The sequence below is a fragment of the Periplaneta americana genome, chromosome 9 (genome assembly GCF_040183065.1).
Source record: "Periplaneta americana isolate PAMFEO1 chromosome 9, P.americana_PAMFEO1_priV1, whole genome shotgun sequence".
NCBI classification, from domain to species: domain Eukaryota; kingdom Metazoa; phylum Arthropoda; class Insecta; order Blattodea; family Blattidae; genus Periplaneta; species Periplaneta americana.
In genome coordinates, this window is record NC_091125.1 from 58,685,698 (window position 1) to 58,705,706 (window position 20,009).

General features: G+C 36.4%; 1 protein-coding gene across 1 annotated transcript in view; it reads right to left on the bottom strand.

Moving 5' to 3' along the window:
* The window catches only part of ClC-b (chloride channel protein 7), a 48,096-nt gene extending 41,067 nt beyond the window's left edge, over positions 1 to 7,029 (bottom strand). The window contains exons 1-2 of the mRNA XM_069834774.1: positions 6,753 to 7,029; positions 333 to 464 (exon numbers count right to left, since the gene is read on the bottom strand). Of these exons, the coding sequence (XP_069690875.1) occupies positions 333 to 464; positions 6,753 to 6,872 (252 nt within the window). The 5' untranslated portion in view covers positions 6,873 to 7,029. The remainder of the gene's footprint in view (positions 1 to 332; positions 465 to 6,752) is intronic.
* Between the last annotated feature and the right edge of the window lie 12,980 nt (positions 7,030 to 20,009).

Sequence of the window (20,009 nt, forward strand, 5' to 3'; positions counted from 1 at the left end):
CCACTCGAATCATGGTGTCATAAGAGATTTCAGTAAATGGGAAAGTGGCATAGCTATGTCAAAGGCAGATATTTACACAATTATCAGTCTTTGATATAAGTACAAATAACAAGCTTGAGAAACTTGACAGTTCTTCCTAACATCATCATAACAACAATCCATATTCTTAACTCAAGCAGTTCCACTCTGAACCTGGCTAAATTACATCAACTAATGAATACAGCAATAAGCCTATGGTGAAACTACGATCCTCCCACACCATAGACGGCAGAAAAAAAGTACTTAGGCTAAATCATAAATAAGCTATTCTATTAAGCTGAATTTAAACTTACCTCATAGTTAGCAGAGATTACATTAAGACATCCAGGTTCAACTTTCTTCACTACATATTTTCTCTTTAAGCCTAAAGTTAGTCTTTCAGATGCATTCAACACTTCCACATCTGCATTAATGGATGGTGAATCCTTGAACAACAAAATTATATAAAAATTACAATCAATATTCTAACCAATGACGATGCAAGTGAAAGAAATTCTCGTTGCTGTATGAGAAATGACTAATATAAATATATCTAACAATTTGCACATTTACAAATGATTTTGAATCTTCGATCCCACTACACAGCACACAAGGGAGAAAGAAAAATGTACTTAAACCACAGTCTAGTATATACAATCACAAAGTTCAATACGTAGTAAATACACATCCATAGACAGTTGATCACCATTAGGATCACTATTCTCGCCTCATTACAGACAATGCGAAATAGTACCGGCACAGTCTATTGTTCCTAGCACCCTCACAACTCAAGCTTCGTCACTGTATATACTGGGCTGTGCTTAAACCATTTAAAATAACCTCAAAATTACAGCACACCACTCTAGAGATACGACGTGATCACTGTGAAAGCAGTAATACCACTCAACCCCCACAAATACCTTCGTTTCTTATATAGGCTACTCAATAGATCATTTTCGAAATTTTCAGACATAATGAAATGACCCAGTAGTAGGCCTACCTCCATTATTTTGCACTCTGCAAGAAAGTAAATGTTATCTATCAAAAGGTGTATACCATGCAAGACAAACCAAAAGCCTGAAGAAACCAAAATTATCAACAACAACAAAAAAAAAGTAGATGAAAGGCTATAAAACGCCTCAACAAACCAAACCCAACCTGTCACTGATCCTCGACATGTACGAAAACTTCCTATTTACCTACTACTGGTACCAAAATGCGCAAGGCATACCAAAAGCCTGAACAAGCCAAACCTCAATTGTCACTGATCGCTTCCCCCCCCCCCCCAGATATTGCAGCACTACGACACCCATTTGAAACAATATGTAACAGACTGAAACATTATTTGTATGTGAGAGTTGTCTATTGAGTAATTCTACGGAATAACTAGATCAAAGGAAGCATTATTTTTTTAACAACTGCGTACGTACTAGGAATAGTACAGAGTAGACCTACTAAGACTGTGGTTTATTTTCGGGCACTACTTTCTACAGAAAGGTTCTGGTTTTACTTTCTACAGAATAACCTAGAACTATCCACCTGTTGTAAGCAGTAATGAATGGATGTTTGTCGCCATTATGGCACTTGCTGATGAGATATGATATGATAATTAAGTTTGCTCAAGAAGTCCAGAGTTCTGGTGCAAATTTCTGTACAGTGGGTGTTTGGGGACCTGGCAGCAAGAAAACATTTTTAGTGCTAGTGGGAACAGATTTTTTGTCGGATGTCACATTTCGAGATAATTAACAATGGTACCAGTATTTTATTTTTAAATGGTGATGCATTTGATGATATGGGCAATATGATGATGATGATGATGATCATATATATCTATTCATCACTATGTACAACAGATGAATAGTTCTCTGTAATTCTGTGGAAAATACTGAATGCAGTAAAGTAAAACCATGTGCTTAATACATACTTTATATGGCCCGTGGGCCACATGTGGCTCTCAAAGACATTTATTGTGGCTCTTGAACTAATATTCCTAATACTATTTTTTTTTTTCGAGAATTAATTTTTTACTTTCTATAATAGTGTGCAGCTGCAGAAAACTTTGGTTATCCTGCATCATTGCCAGTAAAGGTGTTCAGGTGTATTTGTTTTCCTTAAAAAAAAGTAGCGTCATATGTATGTGCTTATTATGTCTAGATATAATAATGGGTTATAAACGCCATATTTCAATAGACATTACATTACCGTACATTCAAATTATAACGAAAACATTATCAATCAAGGAAAGGAAAACTGAAAATGTTAAAATTGTCCGTAATATCTGAACAGAAAGTAATGTATTCCACTGTACATAAAAACGAATTGACAACAAAAGCATCGCACCAAGTAGCAGAAATTAGCCATTTACAGATGCAAAGAATGTTAAGGAGTGCCTTCTAGCTGAATGTGACACTTTAGTTTCTAAATTTTTCAGATTCAGAACAGATTACAGGTAGATCAAAACAACAAATCAACCTGCTCGTAATGATATGATTTTACAGAAGAATAGCAGAATCCGCCCTTCAACTTCAAAATATCGTACCAGTAAAATGTGTTAGTTGTTACGGTACCTAAACATAGATTAAATAGGCCTATGTGAAATGCCTGCTATTATTAAGCTGAGAAGTTTTTGTCATCCAGTCTGCTTTCAAAAAAATTGAAAATCAGAATTTATAAAACAGTTATATTACTGGTTGTTCTGTATGGTCGTGAAACTTGGACTCTCACTTTGAGAGAGGAACTAAGGTTAAGAGTGTTCGAGAATAAAGTGCTAAAAGGTGGGGCTAAAAAGGGATGAAGTTACAGGAGAATGAAAGAAGTTCCACAATTTAGAAATGCTCACATTGTATTCTTCACCTAACATAATTAGGAACATTAAATCAAGACGTTTGAGATGGGTAGAGCATGTAGCATGTATGAGTGAATCCTGAAATGTGTTAGAGTGTTACAGTGAAACCTCTCATTTACGGACATTGAAGGGACATAACAATCTGTCCTCATCTGGGAAGTGTCCTTTATTGGGAAGGAGGATCCCCAATCTAAAAGTAAATTTATAATATGCATTATGTATCCCTTCAAGCTTTAAATGAAATGTATTACTGCAATTTAATTCTAAATACAGTACGTATACAGTATTACAGTAAATTCTTTCCAACTTTGAACTACAATAGATAAGACCAAAAAAGGAAAATACAGTACTGTGCCATTCAATTTTATTCTAGGTCTACAGTTATGCAGTACTGTAATTTACAGTTTTCAACTTAACCTTTACGTTCAGGTGTCATGACTCTCGAAACAGAACAACTGATTGAAGTGAAGAGAATAATCCTACTAACCCCATCATGTGTCGAATACAATTGCACGATTGCGGAAACCTTGGACCCATCAGACAGGTTAAATTTAATGACTTTGTTTATCCACCAGTTTCCAGCTAACAAGAGGTTGCTGGCTATGCTAGTGGTAGCCTAGGAGACCCTTATTGTCTTCTTTCACGTTAAGGAATTTCTGTACAGTTCTCAAAACTAAATTTTCCATTTTTGTTAACACATTAGGTCTTGAAATCCAAGTTGTCCGTAGTCAGGAGTAAAGCAAGCTTTAGGACTGTGAAACAGCTGTCTGTGTCCGTGTCTGAAAGTGTCTGTAAACGAGATTTAAATTTATCATTATTCCTATAGTATTTCAGTTGGGACATAAAAATCTGTCCATATATGAGGAGTGTCCATATCTTGGGGGTGTCCGTAAGGAAAGGTTTCACTGCAGTTGGAAGACCTGAGGGAAAAAGACCACTGAGGAAGCCCAGACGTGGATGGGAGGATAATATTAAAATGGATTTGAGGAAAATATAATATGTTGTTAGGGTCTGGATTAATCTTGCTCAGGATAGGAGCCAATGATAGTCTGATGTGAGGGCGGCAATGAACCTCCGAGTTCCTTAAAAGCCATAAGTAAGTAAGAGGATTTTTTTTTGTGTGTGTGGCAATAATGTCTGAAGCACATTGACTGTTACTGGTACAATTTATAAATTTGTTTGATTAATTACTGTTGATAACCTTCATGCATTATTAAAGTTACTGAACAGTACAAAACTGTAAGTTTAAACACAATGGCCACAAACATTTTATTAGTTTTGTCTATAATGGATCGCTGCTTAAATGTCATCATAACAGGGATGAAGATGAGTTCAGAGATTATTTTTCAGTTCCCAATTCTAACAATTTGTGAATTAGAAATTCCTTTATTAGCATGGATATTCACAATCTCAACGAAAAGGAACAAGATCAGCTTGTTGAGTTATCATGTGACACTGCTTGAAAAAGTCAAAGTCAGTTTTTTTGGTTTCCGGCTGAAAGTTCATGCAGAACATAAAGAACTCTCAGAACGAATCTTGAAGCCTTTAATGCTGTTCCCCACAACTTAGTAGCCTATTTTCTGCTCTTTTCTGTATCGAAACTGTTAAAAGAAACAGAGTAAATGTGACAGTAAACTTGAGATTAAAGATGACTGATCCCAAATATAAAGATATTTTAAGTGCAAAAAAGTAGTTTTATCATTCTCACTGAAGTAGGGAAACTCGTAAAAATACACAGAATTACTTCCATAGAGAGGCAATGGCAAATTGGTATTTTTATTTATTTAATATCGTCGTTCTTCGTGCAATAACTCCTATTGCAAAATATAGGCCACAATTTTTCAGTAGGAGGAAAAAACATTTATTCATCCTATGACAGCTGTACATAGGGGATTGTGAATTGTTACATTTTCGAAAGAAAGAAATATAATTACATATAGGAGATTTTATTATTTGCTGTATCACTATTTAAGTTATTTAATAGAGCAAAAATCTGAAAATCGATAAATATGTCACAAAGGAGTTATTGCAGTAACGACGACGATATTTAGGCTACTTAATATTAATTCCAAAGTCTGAACTACTCTCCATTCCACTCATGATTTTAAAGGGGTCCACGAAAATAGAGATCTATAGAAAGGGGATCCACAGTGCTAGTAATTTTGAAAACCACTGGTTTATATAGTATACTATCATCATGTACAGATAGGTGGCTCCTTTGAACACCCACTTAACAGATGTATGACTTCCTATACCAGTGGTCATGAGCACTCGCTGAAATGGATAAAGGGTAAGTGAAGCCATCTCATATGCCCCATCATGCAGCAGGAAGAGGTAGAGAGCATACCCACTAGCAACTACAAATGCACCATAGTGCAGTGTGTTCTCTGCAGGTAAGAGACGCTAGCCCCAGGATGCTCTGTGCTGATGACCGCTATCCTACACAAACACTTCTGACCATCTCATCCCGTCCCCCAATTCCCATGTTCACAGTTGCCACATTCAACGATATTCTTCTGCTTACTGAAGGGATTCTTGAAATTTGGAAAAGATGTGGCAACTTTCCCTCCACGTGGATATGAAGAGAACCTGTCAATTTTTCTAAACGAGGATTGTGATTGGTTATTAACAGGAGAAGACAAGATTTCCGTCACAGTAAGGAAGACACTTAATCCACTGTTGTGGATAATGGTCAGCGCGTCTGACCGTGAAACGAGCGGGCCCGAGTTGGAATCCTGGTTGGGACAAGTTACCTGGTTATAAGTTTTTTTCGGGATTTTCCCTCAACCAATTGAAGCAGAATTGCTGGGTAACTTTCGGCATTGGACCTCGGACTCATTTCCCATTATTAATTCACATATCATAATCATCCTCATCCATACCATAGCCCGGGTTCAGTTCATGGTGCGGTGTACTTTACTTGAACAAGAGTGCAGCTATTCGACTACTCAATCATTCACAGAATAGGAGTGGTAAGTACAATAAGCCTCAGACTGCAGTGCAAGCCTTCGGGTCCCTCCTTCGTACAAGAGAAAAGACAAAGAAGACATTTATGACAACCAATTAGTAGGGGGCAGTAGAAGGTCTGTCGGCAAAGTCCTTTAGTTGTGAAACTGCACTCCATCATATAAATGAACTATGTTATCGTGGTAGGCGACTGTTAAAGAAAAAATGGTACCGGTACCTCCTTTGGTCTAGTTGTTCTACAGAATTACCGTTTGTTTACTGAGTGCAAATGTGTATTGTAATGTATTAAACGTGGCTTATGTAAAAGTGTGGATATTCCACCTGTCAGTTAAGTTTAATGAGTTAAAAACGCAACAGAAATTAGGGTAAGTTCAATATAGAGTATTCACCAGTCACTGAACGAATATTGCACACTTTTATCGCTGCCAATGTGGCGCTATAAACCAATTTTCAATACTTTTATCACAACCACAACACATTTCAATAAAGAAAAAACTTACACAGTCCACCCACTAATTTAACCTATTTTATGTGTCGTGACCTTCACAATGATTGCAACAACGTAGTAATGTTAATTAACATGTAGCCTACAGTGTCAGTATAAATCACTGTAGTCCCTGATTACGTTATATTGTGATCAGGGCAGTAATCTAACCTAAACATGTCATCGCTTTTCTCTATTATGTCAACCGATATTGGGTCAAATTTTTATTAAAATTACTCTAACTGACGTCTATCCGATTTTAATATAACTCAACGGTTAGACAACAAAAATATTTTTCGACATACTAAGTTACATAAAACAAAAATTATACCAATTGATCGGTTAACCTCAAATATATTGAACAGAAGCTTACTTGGCCATTATAATATTAAATGTACATTATTTATTTCTATGCATAAAATGTCGAACTGTTCTCACCGTTGCAGGAAAATGACAATGAGTACCATATGATACATTAGCTTTGTTTCGAAGAATAGGTTCCTCTTCGCTGGGATCTGATTTATGAGCTCTATTTGCAACAGTACTGTATAATGCCATTATACTACTTCCCAATACTTAAAACTATAAAATTCACTCCATTTGCTCTTCTTCGCACAGCTCATTCTACTGTAAACTCAATTTCCGTTTTCCGTGTCTCGTGTGACTTACGTATACTCTCTAGCCGCCTGGCCCATGATTCATTCGCTTCGTTTCAAACGAAACAGTACCACGGTCCAGTGACAGTACCATGTGACTTTGTGGCGGACTGCCAATAATCAGTGACATACTGACTCACATTTGTAGTCCTGTAGTTGTAAATAGTAAACATTATCATAGCAGTCTGTATGATGTTATTTGCACTTTACAGAAGTCAACTCCCAAAAATATTTACTCATACTCTCAAAGTTTAATGATCTCGCTACGTACACAAAACACACAGAGAATGCAATGATTCTTTTTTAAATTCTTTATTATGTGTAATGTGTGTAATATGCACATAGGCGGAGTTATGAGGGGCACTGCCCCCCCCCCCCAAACTTGTCTCAACTCTTTCTTTTATTAACGTTAGAAAATATTGAATTCAAAATATATTTGCTTTTGTTTATGATTATGTTTCTGTGTTTAAATTGACGAATTAATGTCTTCAGATCATGTGTCTGGACTATAATATTTATTTTAAATTCTTGAATGTATAAGAATTTCTATCCTCATTAGAGAATTGGAAGCACTGTAATGTTTCTTTTGTAACAGCCTGTTCTCATGCGTTAGAAGCCTGCAGGTGTTCAGGCTGCCACTTGGAGAAATATGAATAATATTCTGCACAACAATGCAGAAAAAAAGTGATCCCGGTGTAATATGTAAACTTAAAGACGAGATTAAATAAAATAATTAGAGTTTAAATTTCATATGATATCTTCAGGAAAGCTTAATATAAAAAAGTTTCTGTTAGCACTGTTACGTTGTTACGTGTTTCTGTACGAGAAAGAAAAAGAGAGGGATTATTTTAAATTATGCCCTATTATAATTTGTAGTAGATCTAGAGTTCAAACCCTATACAATTCGGTCCGAAACATCGCGGATATGGATGCAACACTGTAAGAAAATGCTACCCGAAAATATCTTTATTAAATGATCATATTCCGATATACTGTACTACGGTCAAGCTATAATGGGGGGAGGAGGTAAATGATGTCCCCTATAACCCCGTTATATGGGAATTCTATGGTTTTGCTTTGTCCCCCCCCCCCCAAGGAAACGGTTCTCTTTCCGCCTATGAATATGCGTTTTTTAAATTTACGAGAAAAATTGCGGAATTTTTATTTACAATAACGCTACAAAACTGTACAATAAGTTATTTTCAAAGACAGCGAAACGAGATGGACTACTCTTTATAAAATTTTAAAGCAACTGCACTGTACCAAAAAGTCAAATGTGGCAGAAAATTCTACTCTTGACATGCGTGCATTCACCACAACTAAATTCAAGCAATGAGTAAAACAGTAGGCAACGAGAATACTTTCATTCATTTTCTTGCACCTAGCCTGAAATGCACTGATTTGCACGACGCACAGTGGTCCAAAACGTAAAACTAGTTGGCCAAAATTAATAACTTTTCTCCTATTTATAACAAATTCTCGTCCACACCTGTGGAGTAACGGTTAGCGCGTCTGGTCGCGAAACCAGGTGACTCGGGTTCGATTCACGGTTGGGACAAGTTACCTGGTTGAGGTTATTTCCGGGGTTTTCCCTTAACCTAATATAAGCAAATGCTGGTAACTATCGGTGCTGGACCCCGATTCATTTCACTGGCATTATCACCATCTCATTCAGACGCTAAATAACCTAAGATGTTGATAAAGCGTCGTAAAATAACCTACTTAAAATAAAAAACAGATTCTCGTGAAACTTTGTATAGTAGTTGCAGGCAACGTATTTGTTTTGTATACAAACCCTCATTACAATCAGTTGCTGCTCTTCAAATTGATAAATACCGATGCTTAGTTAAATTGTTTTGGCGTAATAAGAACCAAAGCTTTCTCAGGAATTAATGGAATAGGCTGACAAGTGTATTCTTATACAGAGATATCATTTTATTTTTATTTCAATTTGTATTGTACCTGAGTTTTTTAATGTACTTCACGCCCATCCCTTCTACTAATGAAGTTCCAACTGCCCTCCACACAGAACCAAGGCCGCATATAGTAAACAGTACGGAGTTAGTGAGTATAGTATTTTCCAGAAATATGTTCGCGTTTTCCAGTGAAGAAAGAGCTTTCAATATTGAATCATATTTTCGCACAGGTACTTTCGTCCGTTTGCCTACGCTGGATCCCGATTTCCTCCCACCTGCTTCTGCTCGCCCCTCTGTAAAGGCTAGTGGCTGGGCTGTCTTAGCTCTTTTCTGAAAACATTAATTTCTGTTAGGAAATGGACGTCTACGTAATATTATACAACTGTTTAAAATAACTTAAATAAAAGGGCCTTGTTAAATAATTAATTGTCACATGATTTCCCCCCTTTCTACGATCCTGCGACATAACCACTTGGACGGACAATAGATAGCCTGTCTGAGTAATTTTATTTGTGCGGGTCGTGCAGAAGTGAAGATTGAATTTACAGTACGTAAAATACTCTTTTATAGAGTAGGTATAGAATTATTTCAACATGAGTTACTAGTACGAAGGACGAAACTGGTAATTGGAATTAGGTATAATAGTCTATAGTGTGATAATACGCTCAAAAGAACTGAAGCCTGTATCGAAATGAACGGCCACCATTTTCAAAAATGTGTTTAAATATCCATATTATGATTATTTTTCAATTTAACTTCATTCTCTACATTGTACGCTAATATGCTGTAGACAGTATAATATACACAGCATAATGAATAACTTGCGTTTGCATGGATAACTCAGTTAGTGAGTAAAAAAACTTTTGTTAATACTGTACTGTATTTTGATTAAACAAAAACATAATGAAAATTATCAAACTCAAAATTGCGATATTTCCTAGTTTAAGTAAATGGATGAACTACTTTTCTTCCCTCCTATACCTAGTAAAGTGATTTGTTTGTATTTTACGCCAGTATCATCGAATTCCAGTCGTGGAAGGGGGTAGCAAACGGTGTTTCCCGTTCTCAACCATTAATCCAAAGGTATAGCCAGGTTAATATTAAAAAATGTTAATAAAAATAAAATGATGTCCCTGTACAAACTATATACTGATCAGCAGCATCTCTTTTCCCCTGATCTCTCAAGCTCGTCTGTGTAAGAAATGTAAGTTCTTCTTGTTTTGTGATTGCAGTGTGTTCCTAGCTTTCCTTTTCTTAGACCTTTCAGAGAAGATTCGGGAAAAAGTTTCCTTGGTCTACCCCCAAAGATATCTCATAGCTAGTACTAGGACTTCGTTCAGTATGGCTACTAAGCCGAATATTATGCTTTCATTCAGCCATTCATAGTTATTTTTCAAATAAGTATTTATAGTACAACTTTTCGCCCAACTTTTTGTTAAACTTATTGTGAAACGTGGTGGGAATATAATGGTGAAGCAGTGTGCAGCCTCGCCCGTTCTCCTACTACGTGATGACGTCACGCGGGAAGCATTGCAGACTCTCTCGCAGCTTGCTAGCTTAGCTCAGCTCAGCTCCGTAAGGTTTTGGAAGTGGGGCAGGTTAATTGATTATGAATACCAAGAAGCTGTATTAACTAATCCCTTCCCTACTAACGTCTTGTGATGCGCTCCCAAAGCATAGCCGTCTAGACATGACGTCTTTGTGACCCTGCGACTTTTATTGACAGTTTTCATTCAAGCTGTCAAATGCAGTTTTTTCAAGCTGTCTATTTAGAGGGTTGTTGTATGTTGTAAAACGATCTTTCGTGAAGAAGAGGAGTTATCTTCCTCTAAATATACGCGAAAGGTTTTCCTGAATTCTGACTGTTTGAATAAAAGTGCATTGAAGTTCTGTCCTGCATTCCAAGTGGAATGAACAAAGTTTAAGAAAGGGCGTCAGAATCGAGGTCTTGTAAGAGTTATTGGCAGTAAAGTGACATGACAGAAAAGGTCTGTCTACGAAGCACATGGTCAACATAAAGGAAAAAAGGGTAACAATGAAGGGGAATAAACAGTGGTGAAACTGAAGGGCGTAATAGAGTACAATAACGTTATGTTGTGGGTTGACTGTCAGGTCAGCGTCAGAATGAAGTCTTATATCCCTTCTCCATTATGGGAAAATACGTAAAAAAAAACTACAGAAATGTTTTTTCAATATAATGTTTATGGTACTTTTCAGCTTTTCAATGTCTACGTAATTGCATGTAAGACCGTGAAAGGAAGCAAATCCAGGAAGGAAAGGATCTATACAAATCTTCGACTGGACCTGGAAGCAGGCATTTTATAGAGGGTTAACCTTGTCTAACTGGAGTGTTAGTGAAAGGGGAGGGGATGCTGGAGTTACGACGACAATATTACAAACAAGCTGTTGGGCTTATTCCCCCCCCCCCTCCCGTCATATACGTACCACCCACAGAAAAAGAAGCAAAGTTTGTAAATCTCACAAGAAAGAAGCGAAACAAGGTGGGAGTGCAAACAATGTTTTGTACTGGAGTCTTTCGAAACTGTTACCAAACTGTTCAAACTGTTACCAAATTATGAGTATAATATTACAATTTGTAGTAAAAGACCCATGTTTATTGCAAACGACCGCCACCTGCCTTTAAATGCCACTTACCGCACACCACCAATTCACTGTCTGCGCGTGGAGATTTAAATAGAGATTCCAGGCAATAAACCCGTCCTTTTAAATCTTACTGCATGAACTTAAAGGTAGCAACAAGCAAACTTTAGAAAAAGAGTCAATAATGAACATTTGTTAAAGGCAGGTGTCGAATTAATTACGTTCATTCTGGTGTACTGCTTTCGTTAGAAGATATCTTAAGTTCATGGACTCAACTCGGTTTGATCCATTCAGGGTGAAGGACAGAATACGTTATGAATCAGACCTTCGATTTCAGGCTGGCTTTAAAGAGGCTGAAAATGTGAATTGCAACAAATGGCAAGTGTAGCATGATGAAGTGTCCCTAAAAGAAGGCAAATTCGAAAAAAAAAAAAAAACCGCATTCTCGATAAAATGTGGACTTAACGCGTTTTGATTCCGAGCTCCTCAAATACGTTCAATAAAGTTTCGTCGTCAACATTTTTACATTACTTAAAAAAATACAAATCAGTTTTTCATTCCAGTGATTCTGCATATTTCTTTTAGTAAAATGCTCCTGCACACAATTTTAATATCTGAGTATTTTTTACACAAATTAAGTCCACAATTTCCACATCTGACATTAATTTTCGTAATGTGACCGGCTTTCTTGTTAGCAGCTAGTACTTGAAATAGACCTTGATTTACCCTCACTAACCACTTCTGTATTATCTTCCTCACTACCACTTTCTTTCTTCAACTCCGTCGGTAAATCAATTTCCAATAGCACTATAATATCACTTTCACCCAGAACATTAAGGCTGCTATTATCCACAGAACAACTCATGTCTATGTTCTGTATCCCTGAATACAACTAGATTTGAATAAACACCAATAAAGAAAGAACAAATTTACCAACTCAAGTTTCTACACTGCAAGTAAATGGTAAAGTGGAGAATTGAAACATTAAACGACTTTAACGGCATTACAAACAGTTACAACAATGGACAAAAATCACAGAATTCAAACTAGAAAATGTTAAAAGTGTAGGTCATATGAAATGCCAATGGTAGGTAAAATCTGTCCACTAACAAATACTTCAAATTATTAGTCTGCTATATTTGAAATCTAAAACAGTACACGTGTGCATACTTTATCATGTTAGAGACAAATAGAGTAATGGTGAAAGCTGTCAGATTTCATTAATTCAAAAAAATTTAGAAAATAAAAAGGGTGGGCAATTTTTTCCCAACAGTGATAATGCTAGGGTTAAGCGAGAAAATAATTATTTTATGCCCATTGATTGACGCCTTTTTTGCTCCTCTATTGACATTCGAGACAATTGAATCCTTCCATTTACTCAAGCCTTTTCTGTCTGGAAGTTGTTAAAATATACCACAGCTTTAACATTTTATGAGACATGTAATTAAGTCCTTTTAGCTTAGAAAGTTTTGAAGAACTATGAGAAAATTATTCCCTTCTGCGGAGCGACTCATATGTGAAAAATTTTAACAATATGATACACAGGAACTTACTAGTTAATAGTTATCATAATTATATAATTCCTGTAATTACTCACGTTTCGTTATTTAGGTCTAATGCACTATCCTCTGATACATGTTCGTCTGAATTGGTTTTGGAAGTGGCCTGAAGAATACATGATGTCATGAATTTCTTTTCTCCTTCTCCGTTTTTCACATCTGTCCAATCTCAGATTATCTGTTGATTTTCGTTTCAAGCAAGACTGGGCCAGAGCTTTTGTGGGTACAGCGTCTACTTTCAGATTACGACTGCTTTTTGGTTCATAATTTAGGAGTTTCTGCTTTAAAGGTACTTCGTAACTTGACTCCTCAAAATGAAGTGAACATATTCTAGCTGAAACAACATTAAGTCTTAAGATTTTTACCCCCTTTCTTTTCCCTCAAAGCAATCTATGGAATAAGTCAAACAAAAAGTTTAACATGAAAATATATTTTGCAAATGAGTTGCGAAGCAAATAGAATTTAGTAACATGCGAGAAAACTCATTGTGCTGTAAATTGACTTCATCCTCCCTTCTACAAGCATGCAACCATTGTCTTGCCAAGTCTTCATTCTTCGGAAACCTATAATATTTTACGTCAGTTCCTTTTGTTTTTCGATTGTAACTGAAACAACCAGATACTGCACATCCAGGCATACTAATAGCATGACCCGACATGAAGTGATTTTTTTTTTCCTGTTACTGGAAAACCACTTCCATGCTATTTCATTAATGTCTTCATTTGCAGTTTTCTTAAGTTCTCTGTTTATTTTTGTATTAGTACAGTTTTTCTTACAGCTTCAAAATATCCGTTTTCTTCTTTAGAATTTTGAGTGAATGATGAGAGAAGGTGTTGAAATTCACTTGCATAGAAATCCCAGTTAGTGAGCCATAGTTGATGCAAATATCATTTCACGATACAAGAGCTTTGAACTTCTGGAGGTTATCTTCGAAAATTGTGTCACTGGAAATACATACTCTATAATTAATTATGTGGAGATGTAAAATCATTTTTAACCTAGAAGCTACTTCTTGTAAACAAGCATAATAAATTATCTTGAGAACACTTTAAAAAACTTAGCGCTGTGGATTTCAAGACGAATCACAACCAGGTGAATGTCTAACATTTAAGTGCGATAAAAAAAATAACAATTGAAAAATTGAAAAAACAGTCATCAGCTGGCCACTAACCGAAATACATTTAACACGAAAAATCAAAATAGTATTTATAGTACACACTTTTACACAAATAACAATAACAGTATGGTAAACACTGTAATTACATATATTTTGGGATCTGAAGGATAGTCTTTTAACCTACTGCCAAAAGATGACGTTTAAATTTAGCTCTACTGTGATGCTGGAAAGAATTTAACAAGACATGAAAAATACAATACTTTACTAACTTGACAATAATTCCTGCATAAATCAATATCTATCCGATTTTTCATCATACTCATTAAACTACACCTATAAAACCTCCATAAACGTTCTTGGAAGGATCAGATGGAAATTGTGTTATAAGTAGAAAATTGGATTTTCTTAAATACATATTTTCATATTGTAGCATTTACTCTATTTTATTACCTACTAATAGTAATCATGATAGATAATTTTACATGAAAAGAATTACTGAACACTACCAAAGTCTTCTTTTAATGACATCTGTTGCATTTCATTTGTCTCCATATATGTAAATAACGGCATTGTCGATGTGGCAGACATTACGAAATAAATCTTCTACCATATTAGGATGATAAGTCAAATTTTCTCTAATGGTGGACAATGCATCCAGTGCAGTTGACTTCGACAGTGACCTTCTTCATTGTCATCACTGCGTTTTTCTTGACTATCTGTGCGGTATGTGTATGTAGTCAACAGTAAATGATACACTCAACAACAACAAAGTTATGGAAGTCAACGCTGACACAATCAGTCGCTCTTTACTCAGTTTCTCTCAATCTTGGACAAGTAATTTGTCAGGTATATGCCAAAAGAAGAGGTCGAATGTGTGAGCATTATAAATGTGGTCAGGTTTATAGCCCTCTAAAAACCCTGTGGTAGTTTACACCATAGTTTTGTGGTGTAAGACATGATGTTTAGGACTTGCATTATGGAATTAATGTTGGTTCGAGTCCTCATAGGCAAGGAATCTTCTCATAAAATTTCGGCCAATGTATAGAACTGTTGCATCATAATCGATTTGAGGAGCTATGATAGGTAGCGAAATCCAGTTTCGAAAGCTAGATACAATGGCTGGAAGGATCATTGTGGCTAAACACAAAATACAGTAAAACCTGCCTTAAACAGATCTTTCATTAAAAGGAACTATTTTCCAGCTCTGTGACTTTAGGGCTGAAAATATGTTAAATTCCATGGATTAAATGGAAACTGTCTCATGTGGAAAACAGAAATCAAAGTCTTTATAGAGAAAATTTTAGGCATCCTATACATTCTACAGAATTTTGTGTCTCAATGTTGGATATTCTTTGTTACAATAATTAAACCATTGCATTCAAGCATAATTCATCTCACTTGGAACATTTTATGGTCGATTGCTGCCTACAAGTTCAAGTAGGTTTTAACACGTCCATTATTCTAAGAGGAGTTGATATGTTTCTCCTTCACAGTTCTTTTGTTGTTTGTCTTACTTACATAATCTTACAGATTTTGTATTGTAATTGTCTCTTGATTGTTACTATCTCTGTTCTTCCCAGTTCCTACGCTAATGAATGGCCAGTCACCATTGGAACTGAGATTTTAATAGTCATCCTTGACTAGGTACCTGTATATTGAAATTCAACTGTTCACCCCTTCCAGAAATTTTACTCAATAAGGGCTCTAGGCCTACATTTCTTAATTTATTCTTGCAGTTGTTAATGTCTTCAAAGAGAAAAGTTGTGCTTGACATTAATACGAGAGTAAAGGTGAATAATGTGAGTGAGCGAGATACATTTTATTGTCTTTTAAGCAGATCATGAAGTTGTTCAACAATGGGAAAACTCAAATGCAAGATATTCTAAAGAAAAAGACTAATGGAGGGTACTTGACTTCATCATTCACTCAAAATTCTAAAGAAGAAAACGGATATTTTGAAGCTGTAAGAAAAACTGTACTAATACAAAAATAAACAGAGAACTTAAGAAAACTGCAAATGAAGACATTAATGAAATAGCATGGAAGTGGTTTTCCAGTAACAGGAAAAAAAAATCACTTCATGTCGGGTCCTATGGTACAGGAATATGCTAGAAAGATGTGTTTAGTGTGATTTTTCAAGCTGAAGTGTTTAATGGAAATCAGGCAGCCAAAACTGTAAACTGTGTGCAGAAAACTCTGCTTGCCTACTGGAAAAAATAAAGAAAAAGTGATTAATTTTTTCTGTTCAGTATGAAGTTTGCATGTGTTCAATTATTATAGTGCGACTAACTAATGAGCAAGATATTTTATAACTAATGAGCAAGATATTTTATTTTCACTGAATTACGTGCATATACCTCGTTTACTTTTTACTGTACACCTCCACTAAACAGAAAACAGGCTTTAGCAGAAAATTTTCCCGGTCTCTTGTGATTCTGTTACGAGCAGGTTTTACTGTATCTCCATACTGGTTGGATGATCGTTCACCTCTACTAAAGCATGTGGACATGAGGCCAGCAGTCAGCTGGTCAGCCTTGGCCCTTCATGGAAATAAAATGAAGCCCTGCAGTAACATGTGAGATGTAGGTGTTAATGACATCTTCGTTAACAGACTCTGCTTCCCTATTGATTTGCTAATTTACAGCTCGACCAAGTTAAGTCTGCGAGCCGAGAGGGAAAGTTGGAGGCAGTTCTGTAGTGAAAGGAGGCAGTAACGAGAGGAGACCAGTACAGTCTCATATGACAGCAAAGTTTTCCTACTGCGCTTCAGTTCATAGAGCAGTAACAATTTAAGACACTTTGAAAAAATAGACTGTACTTCTACTTCTGCTTGACAGTGAGGTTTGGCGTTCTGATTGGCAAGCGTGGGCGTAGGAGAGAAAGTTGCAACAGGGGGGGGGGGGAGCTGGGAGACAGCGTAACTGTTGCCTTTATCTGAAGACAAGGACAAAAAATCCGTGTGCTCCGTAGTGTATTTTAAACGATGTGCACACGTTGAAATCTGAGCATCAAGTGACCTATGTGGCAACTGTGTTTTACCTCTACATTCCATCCCGATATCCCCACACGCAGACTTGACTTGGACAAGCTGTACCATGACATTTTTGTGATAATGTTCGACCAGGACCTGTGGGAAAAGAGCATTATAGGCAGGAAAATATTAAAAGTGGGAGTATACAGAGTGAATCAAAAGTCTGGAACCATATAAATTTCTTCCATATGCTTAATTTTCGATTACTAGGCATAAAGTGTCTCCATTTTCTTCTCAGAGCTGCTCGCAGATTGTTTTGCAAAACTGAACAGTAGTACTGCGCATTGATGTTCTGCCTTGGGGAAATGATATACTTTAGGATAACACCATCTCAATCATAGAAGAGAATCACTATAGCTTTCACATTGGTGGGGTTCTACCGAACTGTTGACTTTCGCGGTGCCCCATAATTATGCTACTCGTTGGATTGGCATTTCAGTTTCAGTTTATAAGATCTGGCCCAGGTCTCATCAATTACGCTAATACACCATAAGCTCATATCGCTATGAGTACAAGCAGCATCGTATTGTAGCCATTTGTCATTTTCGTTAAATCATGTGGAACCCATCTTGAGGCAATTTTTTGTATTCTCAGGTGGTCTTTCAGAATCTGAAGCACTGTCGAAGGCACCAGTCCTGTCTCTCGGGCTAACTCACGAATTGTGAAGTTCCGATGTGTCTCCACTAACGCGGACACAGTAGCCTGCTGCAGTCCTTGGTGACAATGTCATGCTATGCAACCTCTAGTGCATTCAATTTTTAATCAGTTCTGCTTCTCCTGCTTCGAAAACATCGCGACTACACTCTGCGACCACTAGCTCACAACTGCTCTGTTCTTGTTGTCACTGCACATGGGAATGGAGTGGGAAGAATGAGTTCATTTGCTCTGAGGGAGGGTAGGCATGTAACTAATAATAACCCGTGGCGCTACAGCCCATAAAGGGCCTAGACTGACCAGCCGGCTGCTGGCCTCACGCCCACATGCCGAAGCAGAGGTGGACGATCATCCACCAGAATGGAGGTATCGTGTGGTTAGCACGATGATCCCCCACCAGCTGTTATAGCTGGCATTCGCAACCGGATTTCGCTACCTATCATAACTCCCCATGTGCATCATGATGCTGGGTGGACACCAGTCCAATACACTGGCCGAAATTTCATGAGAAAATTTCTTCCCTCATGAAGACTTGAACCAGCGCACATTCTGTAATGCGAGTCCTAGGCAAGATGCCTTAGATCACGACGCCACGGCACGGGACTGCATGTAACTACCTGTGATATAAACGATATCACCTGGCTTCATTGCACAGCATCGCTATAACATTGTTGCAGTACTAAAAATCATCCTTAGTATCAAACCAAATTAAAGAATGTGGAAGAAACTGTTTACAATGTCTTTTTTTTTTATTATCCAATTTAATAAACCCTATTTCACCCTGAGGTATATTAGGGTTATAGTTGCATCAAAATACATATTTTATAAGCAATAAACAATAATAAAATTATAATACAAAATAAAATTGTGGTCAAGGTTACAATTCACATGAATTATGTACAAGAATGCACCTTAATGAAAGAATGGATCGTTTCATAAAGCTCAAGGCATGTATCTATATTTATATCTAATGGTTATAGGAAGAAATATATATATATATATATATAAAATAGCTATTAAATATGTTACTTTAGAAGCAATAAATAGCTATACTAAGAGATGGCTTAAAATTTACGAATTAAATACATTACTAGTGGCTCGTCGCAGCATTAGCTGCATATTTTAGTGATTATACCACTGTGTTGGAACTGATAATCATTTAATTGATTATAGCAAAGTAAATGAAACCATAATTATACCATAGCCATATCTTCAATATGAAGTACTGCTTCATCTCAATACTTCATCATAAACGATATTCTTGGTGAAATATCCTTCAACACCTGGAAATTGACCTTGATGTGAAGTAGGCATAATCTTAATTTTCACATCACTTGCGGCTTTGACTCTGCTGAATGCCACATATAACTGCCCATGGCTGAAAACGCACCAAGACAAATAAATTCCAATTTTGTCTAAAGTCTGGACTTGTGCTTTGTTGATGGTCATTGCAAAAGCAAGACGTAATGGAAACTGACGCCTTTTAAATTTAAAAGGCAAATTATTGTCAGTGGACAACAAATCAATACGTGATAAATAGGTTACTTGTCCTTTGGATGCACCAGTAATCACTTGTAGTTTTAAAAGATTATTATACATCTCTCTAACAATCATTCGGACACCATTTACCAAACCAAAGCCCATATCCATATTTCGGATAAGCATTACAACTGCTCCAACTTTCAGCTTTAATGTATGCGGAGGCATCCCAGATGGTGTGATGGAGTGCAAATATTCTATTGGTATGGCATTTATTAAATTGTCATCATGGTCATCGGGCAGTACCATGTCAATACTGTTATATTCTCTTGTATATCCGTCAATTAGTTGTAATGCTTCTTCATTAATGATTGTACAGTCATCATTGAATGGACAGACAATAGCTCTGTTGCAGTAAGATGTAATATCGTTATCAATAGAATTACCAAAAACATGAGTTATCAGTGAATCATTAGTTATAAATTCATCAGGAATTCTTATTAGGTTATCTCCTATGTCACTTTTGATCTCATTATTTCCCAATTGTAAAAGCCATTCTGCAAAATTTTTTTCTGAAGATTTGGCTCTCATATTTGACTTCAAATGTAATATTTTAATTTTTGACCAAATTTGAGCAGCCTGAATACATGACTCAATTACTTTAACCTTTCCTCCTTTAGGT